At 41.7% G+C, this 14,970-nt stretch overlaps 1 protein-coding gene across 4 annotated transcripts in view; it reads left to right on the forward strand.

The window, feature by feature from the left end:
- SLC7A6 (solute carrier family 7 member 6) overlaps nucleotides 1-14,970 on the forward strand; it is a 107,995-nt gene that overhangs the window by 71,837 nt on the left and 21,188 nt on the right. For all 4 annotated transcript variants that reach the window (XR_004539112.1, XM_033940731.1, XM_033940730.1 and 1 more), the window contains exons 4-6: nucleotides 3,492-3,636; nucleotides 8,428-8,551; nucleotides 13,733-13,836. Coding sequence is in view for 3 of the 4 variants with exons in the window: in XM_033940731.1 (XP_033796622.1) it covers nucleotides 3,492-3,636; nucleotides 8,428-8,551; nucleotides 13,733-13,836 (373 nt within the window). In the remaining variant the exon portion in view is untranslated. The remainder of the gene's footprint in view (nucleotides 1-3,491; nucleotides 3,637-8,427; nucleotides 8,552-13,732; nucleotides 13,837-14,970) is intronic.

Genomic DNA, 14,970 nt, shown 5'->3' on the forward strand with positions numbered 1-14,970 from the left:
GGGACCTGCAGACTTTCCACCTCTCGGACTTATGTGCGAGTTTGGCGTATATTTGAGGAGTGGTGTACGGCGCGAGGAGTGGTCGCTTTTTGCGCTTCTCTGCCTAACATCTTAGAGTTCTTGCAGGATGGCCTGGACAGGGGCCTGGCTTGGTCTTCTCTCTGGGTTCAGCCTTTCGTGGGTTATTACGGGGTCAGCGTCTGACTGCCATTCCTGATGTCATTTGCTTCTTGCGGGGGCCAAGTTGCTCAAGCCTCCCGTGTGAATGTCCGTTCTCTCTTGGGTTTTGAATCTGGTCTTGCCCGGGCTTGTGTGCCCCCCGTTTGAGCCTTTGGATGCCTGCTCGCTGACGGACCTTATTCTTAAGGCGGTCTGCTTGGTGGCTATTACTTCTGCTAGATGTGTTTCAGAGCTGCATGCTCTCTCTTGTAGGTCTCCCTTCCTTGAGTTTTCTAGGGAGAGGGTTGTATTGAGGCCTGTTCCTTCCTTTCTGCCAAAGGTAGAAACATAGAAACATAGAAAGATGACAGCAGATAAGGGCCATATAGCCCATCAAGTCTGCCCACACTATTTACCCACCCTCTTAATTCTTCTGACCCCTTAAGTATAATTGTAATTATACTGTCACTCTACTGACCCGCTCATTCAAGTCCTAGTGACCCTATCCCTTGGCATGACCTCGTAGGGATCCCACATGGGTATCCCATTTGTTCTTGAAGTCTGGGATGCTGCGTGCCTTGACCACCTGCACTGGAAGCTTGTTCCAATGCTCGATCACTCTCTCCGTGAAGAAGTACTTCCTGGCGTCTCCACGAAACTTCCCTCCCCTGAGTTTGAGCGGATGTCCTCTTGTGGTCGAGGGTCCCCTGAGAAGAAAGATATCATCTTCCACCTCGACCCGTCCCGTGATGTACTTAAATGTCTCAATCATGTCTCCCCTCTCCCTACGCTCTTCAAGAGTGTAGAGCTGCAATTTGCTCAGTCTTTCCTCGTACGGGAGACCCTTTAGCCCCGAGACCATCCTGGTGGCCATCCGCTGAACCGACTCAATTCTGAGCACATCCTTACAGTAATGTGGCCTCCAGAATTGCACACAGTACTCCAGATGAGGTCTCACCATGGCTCTGTACAATGGCATCATGACTTCAGGTTTCCTGTTGACAAAGCTTCTCTTGATACAACCTATCATCTGCCGTGCTTTAGATGAAGCCTTCTCCACTTGAGTGGCTGCTTTCATGTCAGCACTGATGATTACTCCTAAGTCTCGTTCTGCCGTAGTCCTGGTTAAAGTTTCTCCATTCAGGGTGTAAGTTCTGCAAGGATTTCCGTTACCGAGATGCATGACCTTACATTTCTTGGCGTTAAAGCCCAGCTGCCATATCAAGGACCAACTTTCTAAAGTACGCAGGTCTTGCTCCATAGCATCCTGTAGATTATAGCCGTTTACTATATTGCATAGTTTGGCGTCATCAGCGAATAAGGTTACTTTGCCTTGAAGCCCTTGAGTCAGATCCCCAATGAATATCCCCAATAGTTTCTCCTTTTCATGTCAATCAGTCTGTGGTCCTCCCGATCCTGGGTAGTCGGGCAGGTTCTTCTGAGCATAAACAGTTACGCAAATTGGATGTTGGTTGGGTTCTTCGCGTCTACTTGCCGAGGACCCAGGAGATCAGGAAATCAGATCATCTTTTTGTCCTTCTAGTGGGTCCTCTTAGGGGGGATGGCGCTTCCAAGGTTACCATTGCGCACTGGATCAAAGAGACTATTGCTTTCACTTATCTTCAGAAAAAGACTGTTCTGGAATTTCTCAAGGCTCATTTCACTCAGGGTCAGGCAGCTTCTTGGGCTGAATCTTCGCTGGTACCTCCAGTGGATATTTGTAAGGCGGCAGTCTGGTCTTCTCTACATTCCTTTTTTTAGACACTACCGTGTGGACATTCGGGTATGTTGGAACGTGGTGTTCGGTGAGCATGTTATGGTGTCAGCCCTTCTGGGGTCCCACTCATGATGGGGACTGCTTTGGTACGTCCCGCCTGTAAGAACATTTCTCAGTGTTGGTACAATCTACTGTGCTTGCACAGCTAGATTATTATAACTCAGTTTATCTGGGCATTAAGCAGGACAGTCTAAAATGACTTCAGTTAATACAGAATACTGCAGCTAAGCTCATCTTTGGGAAACAAAAGTATGATCATGTTTCCCCTTTGTTGAGAAAGCTTCACTGGCTCCCAATTCGCTTTAGGATCCAGTTTAAATGTACATGCATAATCTTTAAGCTTCTCTACAGAATATTTGATCCTTTTGTCCCCTTATGTTGGAATACCCTTAGACTTTGCCATTTGAGAAATATACAAAGATATAAACTATCCTTTTCCTTTAAGGGAATTAAATCTGCTGGGAAGCTCAGTCGATCTTTTGTTTTCAAGTTAGTAGAGATTTGGAATGAACTTCCTGACTCCATTAGGCTTTTAGGCCAGCTGCAATTATTTCGTAAATCCCTGAAAACTTTGTTGTTCTCACATTTTTAAATTGTTTGACTACAGTCTCAACAAAATGACAATACTATACTTATTTTTCTTATGCTTTTTTAATTATAGTTGTTTTTTCTCCTATGCTTTTTTTTGCTATGTACTCTAGTCTTAATTATATATGAACCGAAGATTTAGATTAGAAGCTATGCTGGTCTGGAGAGTTGATAAAGAAAGAGAAATTAGGTTATTACTTGCTAATTTACTTTCTTTTAGCCTCTCCAGACCAGCATAGGACCCCCACCCTGTCTATTGTTGTGTTCTTGTGTGCAGATTTTCATTTTTTGGTCAGTTTCTAGTATTTTTCTAGGGTTGGGGAGATTAAGAACAGTGGCTGGCATAGCTGGCGAGCTGAGGGGACGTTTGCTATATGCATTTGTTCTATTGCATTTTCCAACAGCATTCCTGTTTTTATTTGTTGATACTCCTGTTCGGAGTCCTGTTTGACTATTCAGTTAGTTCTGCTTGACTATTCAGCAGACTGCGGTAATTAGGGAGGGGTCACAAAGTTTTGTCTCAGTCTCCACCTGCTTGTCATGATGAGATATATACCCACTTGTAAGATTAACATATGCTGATCTGGAGAGGCTTAAAGAAAGTAAATGAGCAGGTAAGAACCTAATTTCTCCTTAGCGTGCACTTTAGTAAAAGAACCTGTATTTTCTTTGGGGTCATGTTGGTTGGGTGAAAGTGTGTGGTTTTTTGAGGGGGATTATACAGTATTTTTCTTTGTTTAGGGGTTGTAAACATTCCTACAGAAATGAAAGGTGCAGAGTTCTATATTTTGTCTTAGAAATTGGATTTCTGGTTCTACTGCTCAATGCAATTTACTTAGTTTACTTAGTTTGCTTTTTGGATTTAAAAAGACTTTAATGAATTAAAAGCAAAATACTGGTATGTGTAATTTATATTTGTCTGTGCAGATCATTGCTATGTATCAATTTTTTTTCCCCAAATAAACAGGGCAAACGGAACATTTTGAGAATTCATTTGAAGGTTCTTCATGGAACCCAGGGGATATTTCTCTTGCACTATATTCTGCACTATTCTCCTATTCTGGATGGGATACACTTAATTTTGTAACAGAAGAAATAAAAAATCCAGAAAGGTAAAAATAATTTTTTTAACTTACTTTACAATCTAACCAGCTTAATGATATTTTGCCAGGAATTTCTGTATTATCTGAGGACAAGCAGGCAGCATATTCTCACATATGGGTGATGTTATCTATGGATCCCGACATGTTGTATTGCAAAAGGATACTGTTACTGTAAAAGTCTTGAGACTGCCCATATTGTGCATGCATTTGTGCCTTCCTGCTTGATGTCGGCTTACAGGACCTTCAGTTCTTAATTTTCCATGGGCCTGAGGAGTTGTTTCTTAGAATTTCTCTACGCTTGTCAAACTTCTATAGTTGTTTTTTTTTTTTTGCCTTTCCATTGTTGGTTTTCTATTCTTGTTTTTGTCACAAAAGGAGACACAAGGAAGTATAGGCCTGGGAAGTCCAAGACTTTTCAACACTTGTGATTTAAAACACAAAATTCTTCCTTTTGACCCTCCGAGCATTCCATAGGATTACAAGGATGTCCTAAGGGTCCGTTCCTCTCAAGATCAGATTAGAGAATATCCATACCTGTTGTTTGTTTGTTTTTTAGGAATGGATCTGTCTTGCATCTACCATGCATGTCTTTATCTGCAGCGTTTGCTATGATACTATGTTATGATTTGTGGTTTGCAGAAGTTTACTCATGTTTGTGAAGTTACTGGCTTTTGTTTTTCTAGATTCTGGTTGTTTCAATGAAGCTGAATGGCCTTTATAAGGTAGAGCCCAGATTCTAGAATCTTGTCTCCATATTTGCTGGCTAATAGGGAAAATCTGTAGGTTTTGGCCTGGTGTGGTAGGACTAAAGCAAAGAAAACTAATAGATAAGAATAATTACTCCATCTATTATTAGTAATCCGCAATCTGTCAATACAATTATCCATAGTAGATTTATAAGGGCAGCTTTTGAAACATATAAAAAGGAAACATATCTGCACTCCATCTCTTTGGAATAATATTCCGGTCCACTTACGGGAAGAATCAATTCTTTACCATTTTAAGACAAATTTAAAAACATTTCTTTTTCTTGATGCTTTTGAGACCTAAATGCCCTTTTAGACACCCTCCCTTTTGTTTTTTCCTTATGTTCTCTCTTTTTACTTGATAAATTGTAGCTCTACCCTTCTTCCCTTTTTTGTTTCTGTTTGTTTTTGTTTTGTTTTAAAAATGTTTTTAATAATGATTATTGTTTTAAAGGATGTATTGTTATTCCATATATCTTTTTAAGACAATGTTCACTGCCTAGGAGGTCAATTGGGCGGTATATAAAATCTTTAAATAAACTTGAAACTTGATCTTTGCACCCAGCTTGTTAAAGAGCAAGTGTGCTAATTTATTTATTTAAAAAGCTTATAGCCTGTTTAAATCTAAGTGGGTTCTGAAAGTACATACAAAATTAAAAGTAACAAAATAAAATCCATGACATAAAAATACTAGACAGTATAACTACTACTCGTTCCTTTAGTCACTGCTTCTCATCTCCCTAAACAAAAAGCTTCTACAAATAGGGGTGCACAGACCAAATATTTTCATTCTGATATGTTTCTTATTTACGGGATTATTCATTTTGTTTGGGGGTTTAAAAAAAATATTTTTGTTTCATAACATCATCAGTAGTATGTCTGTCAATAAAGCTGTCTTCTCCTATAACACCATTCTCTCCTCTGCTCTAGATACCCTCGCTCCTCCCATTTCATTTCCTGTAAGGCGCGCCAAACCCTAGTCCTGGTTGACTTCCAACATCCGCTACTTGCACTCCTGTGCCTGATCTGCTTAACATCTTTGGCTTAAATCACACACACATGCAGATTTCATACATGTCAGATTTCTGCTGATATCCTTCCAGTCTGCCCTCTCACTTGCCAATTTAACTGTCTTAGCTCTAACCCTTGCCATCTCTTTGCCACACTAAACTCTACTCAAAGTGCCCTAGCCCCCCCTTCACTTTCTCCCCAGACTATGGCCGAGTTCTACAGAAAGGTTCAGAAGATATACCTTGAGTTCTCAACCAGGCCACCTCCCATCACCCCCATTTCCATCTGTCTCTTCTGCCAACCTCCCCTCAACCCCTGACGCCTTTTCTGAAATCACGGGAGGAAACTGCACATCTCCTCCTCCAAACCCACTACCTGCTCCTCTGATCTGATTCCCACCTACCTACTCAGCACCATCTCTCCCACTATCATCCATCCTATCTGTCACTGCCTCAACCTATCACAACGACAACGACTACTACTACTACTACTTATTATTTCTATAGCGCTGAAAGGCGTATGCAGCGTTGTACATTTTAAAATACAATAGACAGTCCCTGCTCAGAAGAGCTTACAATCTAATTTAGGCAGGACATTTAAGGGTTGGAGAGATTATGGTAGAGGAAATAATACAGTGGGTCCCGATGTCTTCAAACATGCCATAATTATACCTCTCCTCAAAAAACTTTCACTAGACCTCCACATGCCCCTCCAACTATTGCCCCATCTCACTCCTCCCATGGTTTTCAGTATCCTGTATGCTGGTGACTCCCAGATCTACCTCTCCACACCAGATATCTCTACAGGAATTCAGGCCCAAGCCTCAGCCTGCCTTTCTAGCATTGCTGCCTGGATGTCTCATTGTCATCTAACACAGAATATGGCTAAGAACGAGCTCCTTTTCTTTCCACCTAAACCCGCCTCCACACACCCTCCCTCTCTATTTCTGTGGACAACACTCTCCTTCTGTCTTGTCAGCTTGCAACCTTGGGGTCATCTTTGATTCCTCTTTCTCCTCCTCCATTCAGATCCAACAAACCGCTAAAGCCTGTTGCTTCTTCCTCTATAATATTACCACAATCTGACCTCTCCTTTCTGAGCACACTACCAAAATCCTTACCCACTCTCATCTCCTCTCACTTAGATTACTGCAATTTGCTTCTCTCAGGCCTTCTCAACCATCCCTCTCTCCCTTCAATCCATTCAAAATGCTGCTGGATGACTCATATTCCACAAGAGCCTCTATGCTCACATTACCCCTCTCCTCAGGTCACTTCCATTTCTGAATACAGTTCAAACTCCTCTTACTGACTTACAAGTGCATTCACTCTGCAGCCCCTCATTATTCCTCCTCTTATCTCTCTCTATGCTCCCCCCTGCCCATGAACTCCATAGGGTATGTCCTTCCTATCTGTACCCTTCTCCTCAACTGCCAACTCCAGACTCTGTCCCTTCTATCTTGCTGCTCCGTATGCCTGGATCAAGCTACCGGAGTCATTACGTCAGGCTCCATCTCCTGCAGCATTCAAATCCAAGCTTAAAGCCCACTTTTTTGAGGCTGGTTTCAAATCCCAACTCCCACAAACTGTAAGATACCTATGTCCATTCTACCATTCTCTCTGCAAGAAACTCCCCAACTCTATATGTCCTGACTGTTCAAATTAGATTGTAAGCTCTTCTGAGCAGGGCCCATCTACTAACATGTATAGACCTGCTTATACCTTTCAGTGCTATAGAAATGATAAATAGTAGTAGTACTATGCTCTGTTGCTCAAATACTGCGCACTATTGATGACATGGAAAAACTCACTTTCACATGTGTTGTCCTGTAGTTTCGGGTTAAAAACATGCATTTATGTAAAACGTTTCCAAGATCTTTTAGGGCTCCTTTTACAAAGGTGCGCGACTTTTCATCACGCGCTAACCCCCGCGCTGGCCAAAAACTACCGCCCGCTCAAGAGGAGGCGGTAGCGGCTAGCGCGTCTGGCGGTTTAGAGCGCGCTATTACACGCGTTAAACCGCTAGCGCGCTTTTGTAAAAGGAACCCTTAATGTCTCTGTAATTCGAGTAGATGAAGCATTCTATTTGAGATATCAAAGGGCTGGGGAACACTGTTAAAATCATTGCAGTGGAGTGTGCTGCATGTCTAAATTTGTGGTGGAGAAAAAGTGCAAAACGCTTTCTTTTCAAGCTGTTCCCTCTTCCACTTTTGCCCCCAAAAAGAAAAGAAAGAAGCCCAGCTAATTTAACAAGATGAGATGTCTTCTCTATGGAGACAGTAGCTTTAAAAAGTTATTAAATTTATTTTGGGGTGCTTTTACGAAGCTGTGGTGAAAGTTGCCTAAGCACACCCTTATGTGGGTTTTTCCCATGCGCTACTATTTTTGCCACAGCTGGAAAAGGGTCAGTTTTTCCTGGGTTTTCCCCGCCCCCCCCCCCTATTAATGGCCATGAGCTAATGCTGCTGTTAGTGTGTGACCATTGAAAGGAATTACCGCGGGAGCACTTACCGACACCTATTTTGTAAGTAGTAAAGTCTCGCGCAGTATTCCTGCACTAAGCATTTAGGGTTCCATTTACTAAATTGTGCTAGTGTTTTTAGCGCACGCAGGATATTACCGCGCGCTATGCGGCTAGAACTAACACCAGCTCAATGCTGGCATTAAGGTCTAGCGCATGCAGCAATTCAGTGTGTTAATGCCCTAACACACCTTAGTAAAAGGAGCCCTTAGTGTACATTAATGCAGACACAGTAGCTGATTAGTATAGGAATGTCTACTCTCTGCCCCTCAAACACACCCCCTCTAACAAAAATTTAAAATATTTTTTAGCATGCACAGATTTAGAATTTCCCACAGGATGCTTGATTGCTTCCTACTGTAAGTGTGCACTCCTTGCTTACCACAGCTTAGAAAAACTATTTACCTAGGGATTGGTAAATTATGAGAGTTTTCTGCAAAAAATGTTGGCAACTAAATTTTGCTACCATTTAAAGAAACTTTTTTGTGTATGTATGTTGTTTTTTTTTTGTTTGTTTCATTAGGAACTTGCCAATGGCAATTGCAATTTCTATGCCATTGGTGACTATTATCTATATCTTGACCAATGTGGCTTACTACACGGTTTTGGATATTAATGCTATTCTTGCCAGTGAGGCTGTGGCTGTGGTAAGTCAAATATATAAAACTGATTTATCCTTTGATTCATGAAGGTAGTGGTATAATTAGTATATGCAAAATGTATTTAAACAGGTCTTACAAGAAGGCATTTTGGGTTAATTCTATAAGTCGCCTAGATTTAGGCAGCAAGAATGTAAAGAAATGTTGGTGTTCTAGTCACTAAATCCACATGCATGTAAACAGCATACATAGGGGTGAGGAGCCCTGGTAAACCAAAATCCACAAAGAGAAGACATTTTTGTGGTGGAAAGAATCTTTCAGTGCATCTGAAAATGAAATGCAGTACAATAGAAAAACTAAAATATAAAAATATAGCCCATTAAATTTAATATTCTGTTTAGATTTTAAAAAAATACACAGACTTATTTTATGACAGTCTGGGTAACACTGTATTTTAAAGACCATAAATTATAGCAGATTAATTTGTCCCATTCAAGGAATTAAAATGATGGCGTGACAAAGATTTTGACATCTTATTAAAATTAAAAGAGCTGCACTGGCGTTTGGAGTCCATTATAGACCATTAAGATAAGTGTGGTTGCCAATTAAAGGTGTTAAACATTTGTATTTAGATGTGAGAAATGGAGGGGACATATTTAAGATTCAATTTTCACAATGGGGATCTGAAATAACTGGGCGTTATAAGAGATCCTATGATCTGATTACCTAAAAATACTTATTTGATGCCCATCCATTGTATAAGAGTTGATACAATATAGATGATGAAGATAAATGTTTGACTCTTTTTCCCTTGTTATGTGATATTAGTAAAGTGTGGGTTAGAGCACTTTCCCTTTCTTTGTTTCTAAGATTTTGACATCTGGCAGGCAATAATCAAAACCCTTTTCATGGGTTAAAAACTTCTACCTGCAGAAATGGGCCTTCGGTTATTGACTAAGTTTATTTACACTTTGTCACCATTTATATAGTGGCGTGCAGTGCCATTTTATAGCGGGGGATTCAGTAGAGGAACTAAACTAGGGGTGACCAACTTCGGCCTTTACCAAATCAGGTTTTCAAGATTTCTACAATAAATATGCATGAGATCTATTTGCATACAATGGAGGCAGTGCATTCAAATAATCTCATGCATATTCACTGGAGAAATCCTGAAAACACGACTAGATTGAGGCTCTCGAGGACCGAGGTCACGTCTTGGTCTTTTTCTGAGAGTCGCCTATAATATTTGCTATTTCTCCTTTTGACCTCTGTATTGATATGAATAAACTTAAGTTATTTATCACTACCACCTTTCTGAACTTTATCCTTCAGAGTTATATACACACTGACATTATGTGGTGTAGAATTACAGATTCCATAGAAAAAATATTGTGAGTAATACAGATTGTGTGATATTTTGAGGCTGAAGCAGCAAGTTATTGTGGACCAAAACAAGAGGCAAAAGCAGGGAGCAGCAGACCCATGACCTTCAGGGTGCATACACTAAATATTTGGGGCTAATTTTGCCCGCAGCTAACTAAGTTTAAAAAACGCTGACCACCGTGGGCTGAATATTACCCTCAAAGTGCCTGAAAATGGAAGTCTATGTATGTTATTGCCTCTCCACCTATTTTTCCTATGGGTAAACTGTATATGTCCACCATCCATCTCTCTTCTGTTTCTCTGCCCTTATCCTCCCTTGTGTCCAGCATCCCACCTGGTGTCCTTCTCTTCCCATATCCAGCATCCCACCTCTGACCCTACTTGTATCCTTCCCCATGTCCAGAATCTCCCCTATTCCTTCCATCATTCCCAGAATGTCCCTCTGTGTCTAGAATCTCCTTCCATTCCTTCTCTCATGTCTAGTCCTTCCCTGTGTCCATACTTTCCCCCATTCTTTCCCTCATGTCCACCATGCCCTGTTCCTTCCTGTGTCTGCAATCATCCCTCTATGTGCAGTCTTTCCCTGTATCCAGAAGTTCCCCCATTCCTTCCCTTGTGTCTAATATGCCTTCTCTGAATTCTGTTCCTCCCTGTGTCTAGAATACCCCATTTTACCCCTCATGTACAGCATTCTTTCTCTATATCCTCTTTTTCTCCATCCCCCCCTCAATCTAGCATCTTCTTTTTATTTCTCCTTCCATTCCCCTGAGTGTCCTAGCATCTTTCCTCTGGGTCCTTATTTTCTCACCCACACATCCCCTTTAGTTCTTCTCCAAATCCTCCTGTTCCCTTCAGCAGCTCCCTGCCTTGCAGCTTCAGTAACCCCTTATTCGTAGCTGCCATCAGCTCACCCAGAGACATAGCGGTAATGTCATCCTCGGAAGGCAATCTGGGGTCTCCCAGCAGGGTGTATGTGCTGATTGCTCTGCAGTGTCTCACTCTCACAGAAACAGGAAGTCTGTGTTCTGGGAGTGGGGAGCAGGACACTGCACAGCCATCAGCGCACACGCGGCTGGGAGGTCCTGCATTGCTTTCTGAGGATGATAGTGCTACTACAGGTCCTTGGTCTATCAGATGCAGACCATGTCATTGGTGGTGGATGGATGGAGGGAGTGTCACCTGCATCCATCGATCAGCTGGCAGAAAACTGGCACTTAGTGGCTGCTTTGCTGTTCTGCCAATCAGGTCAGCTTCTGTTGGGTGGACCTGAGGTGAAAATAGACAGGCCCAGGCCAACCTGTGGCTACATCCTGTCCCCAGCACATACATCCCCATAGCTGTTGCTCTCACTCACTCACTCTCCTCCCCTCCCCTGAGGATTTGTCCCCCATATAGAGTATTGCAGATTTTGGTATCATCCGCAAAGAGGCAAATCTTACCTGACAACCCTTCAGCAATATTATTTATAAAAATGTTAAAAAGAACAGGCCCAAGAACAGAACCTTGAGGCACACCACTGGTAACATCCCTTTCCTCAGAGTGATCTCCATTGATCACTATCCTCTGTCGCCTTCCACTCAACCAGTTCCTGACCCAGCCCGTCACTTTGGGACCCATCCCAAGGGCACTCAGTTTATTTATTAGATATCTGTGTGGAATACTGTCAAAGGCTTTGCTAAAATCTAAATATACCACATCTAGCGCACATCCTCTATCGAATTCAATGGTCGCCCAGTCAAAGAAATTGATCAGATTTGTCTGACAAGACCTAACTCTAGTGAATCCATGTTGCCTCCAGTTCTGTAATCCACAGGATTCCAGAAACTTGACCATTCTCTGCTTTAAAAGCATTTCCATTAATTTGCTTACCACAGAAGTCAGACTTACCGGCCTGTAATTTCCTGTTTCTTCCTTACTTCCACTTTTGTGGAGAGGGACTACATCTGCCCTTCTCCAGTTCTCTGACACTACTCCAGTCCTAGAGACTCATTGAAAAGGTCAGTCAGCAGAGCTACCAGAACTTCCCTAAGTTCCTTCAGCACCCTCGGATGTACACCATCTGGCCCCATCCCTTTGTCTATCTTTATTTTAGCTAGCTCCTCACGAACACAACCCTTTGAAAATCGATCAGGGTCTATTACTCCTCCATCCCTGTTCACGTTTGTTTTCTGCGGTCCCTTTTCTGGCGCTTCAGCCTTGAACATAGAACAGAAATATTTGTTAAGCAATTCGGCCTTTTCTTTATCAGCTTCTACATATTCCTCCCCTTCACCATTGAGTCTCACAATGCCACTTTTGCTCTTCTTCCTATCACTAATATATCTGAAAAAATGTCTTGTCTCCCCATTTTACCGTGTCAGATATTTTTTCTTCCATTTGCATCTTTGCTTTCCTGACTACACAACCAGCTAGCAGGGGTGGATTTTGTGACCAATGTTCTCTATGACACCATTAGAGTCATGAGCAAGATCTTGGCTTATTCCATTTCATCCCGAAGAATGCTCTGGATCAGTCAATGGGTGGGAAATGCCACCTCCAAGGCTACCCTCATCAGACTCCCTTTCAAAGGACAGATGTTCTTCAGAAAGGGTCTGGACAAATTGCTGGCCCAAATCTCTGCCTCGCAGCAGACTGTGAACCTATAGAGATTCTGGGCAGTCGAATCTTCATAATTCCAGGTGCTTTTGACAGTACTCAGGAGGAGCATCAGCTCAGAGATCCTATTAGGGATCACGACAAGAGATTCATAGCACCTAGGAAAAGCCAAACCTCTAGTTCTTGTCCCAGTAAACCTCCAGGTAAGCACAATGACATCAGGGCTGAAGCCTTTTCCCCAAGGATAGATGGAAGGCTTTTGGTACATGTGGAGATCTAGGTGCAGATCTCGTCAGACCGCTGGGAGCTGGAGATCATTTGGGGAGGGTTCAAGCTTGAGTTCACCCATCCCTCAACAGACTGGTTTGTGGACTGGGAGGGGGTACAAAGTGCACCTGTGTGTTTGTTAGAGTTGCTGCTTTAGATTTGTTGGGGAGGGTAGAGTACCAATGTGCCAATATGGGCTTGATTTCTGCAGCCTAACCAAGCTTGCATATTCTGGCTGCGAAACCTAGTTGCCAGGTCTGATTTTTTTGTGTCACCATGGTGACCTGGCACCCGGGGTTTGTTGAGCTCTGGATTTTAAACATCCATTTTTACCTTCCAATTTGGAAGGCTTTAAAAACTTAAATATTTAGCCAATCCCTAATAGAGATCCAAACGTGCAGCAACTGCTTCCATAGGTGAATGCAATAAACAAGGCTGGGCTTCTGGGTAGCACAACTAGAGTGAAAAAGAGTATCCAGGGCACCAGGGAGTTGAGTGAATTGAAGTATACAACCCTTATTGGCGGCACCACTGAAATCTTTTCCTCCCTTATATATATTTGCATTTGATGTTTGGATTGTCATTTGACTTAACTAGTTTGGGTGTGCAAGTAAAAGATCCTCTTAATTTAGGAGCATAAAAAGTGGGTCTCAACAGAAGTGGTTTTAGGGTGAGGAAAAAAGTAAGGTGTTCATCACCGATATTTAGTACTATGCTCATAAATCTAGACAAATGAGTTTCAGGCCTAAATTAATATGCATCAGTTTTAAACTCCTAAAATTTAAGATGAATTTTAGATAGAAAATCTAGACTCCTAGGTTTGCCAGAAACTAGGTCACATATATTTAGAAGCCTAATTTAAGGTGTGTAAATTTCATAGAGGTGGTTTTTTTTTTTTTGGTTTTTTAAAAAATGAATATTGGGCCCATTATTGATATTTCTTCTCACTGTATTTAATTGTTCTTTTTTATTTAATTTATTTAGACTTTTTCTGACCTGGTTTATGGAATTTTCAGTTGGACAATTCCACTTGCTGTAGCTCTTTCATGTGTGGGTGGACTTAATTCATCAATTCTAGCGGCATCTAGGTAATGTGCTAATTTTCTATAATTTATTTATGATATGTACTTTTCTTATAGATGTTATAAAAACATAACAATAGCCATACTGGGTCCATCTAGCCCAATTTCCTGTTTCCACAGTAGCCAATTCAGATAACAAGTACCTGGCAGAAACCCAAATAATAGCAACGTTCCATGCTACTGATTCCAGGGCAAGCAATGGCTTTCCCCCATGTCTGTCTTAATAATAGACCATGGACATTTCCTACAGGAACTTGTCCAAACCATTTTTAAGCCCAGCTACATTAACCACTGTAACCACATCCTCTGGCAATGAGTTCCAGAGGCTTAACTTTTTGTTGAGTGTATAATTTTTCTAATATCTAAGCCAACATATTAGAGCTTCATCCTTCTGAAATTCCCTGCCACTGACTTTGAAGTGAAAGGAGAGTTTTGCCAAGTTTGAAGTTGCTATGAAAACTTTGTTGTTTCAGAATGTATTTGAGCAGGAGATGGTCAGAGATTTCCCAAGAATCTTACGTTTCAGGATGGATAGAACCATTATCAGTGGGCAGGGGCTCAGTATCATACATGTTGCCTTAAAGTTGCCTTTTGATACGTTTTCAGGGGTACCTGGCAGTATCATTAGTGCCAACGTGGATGAGCAGCATTGGATAATAGTCATCAGGCTTGATGAGTCTCGGCGTAAATGCATGAGTTGAGTCTCTTTCATTTGAAAGGAAGCTCTGGAATGAGAGGGCATAAGATGAAGTTAAAAGGTGATAGGCTCAGGAGTAATCTAAGGAAATATTTTTTTTACAGAAAGGGTGGTAGATGCATGGAACAGTCTCCTGGTAGAGTTGGGGGAGACAGACTATCTCTGATTTCAAGAAAGTCTGGGATAGGTACGTGGGATCTCTTAAGAGAGAGGAAGAGATAATTATTAAGTTTATGGTTTATTAGGATTTTATATACCGCCTATCAAGGTTATCTAAGCGGTTTTTACAGTCAGGTACTCAAGTATTTTCCCTATCTGTCCCGGTGGGCTCACAGTCTATCTAATGTACCTGCGGATGGGCAGGCTGGATGGGCCATTTGCCCTTTATCTGCCATCATGTTTCTATTCTTTCTTTTTGAGAGGTTAATTTATATGAGTTGTGC

The sequence above is a fragment of the Geotrypetes seraphini genome, chromosome 4 (assembly GCF_902459505.1).
Source record: "Geotrypetes seraphini chromosome 4, aGeoSer1.1, whole genome shotgun sequence".
NCBI lineage: Eukaryota > Metazoa > Chordata > Amphibia > Gymnophiona > Dermophiidae > Geotrypetes > Geotrypetes seraphini.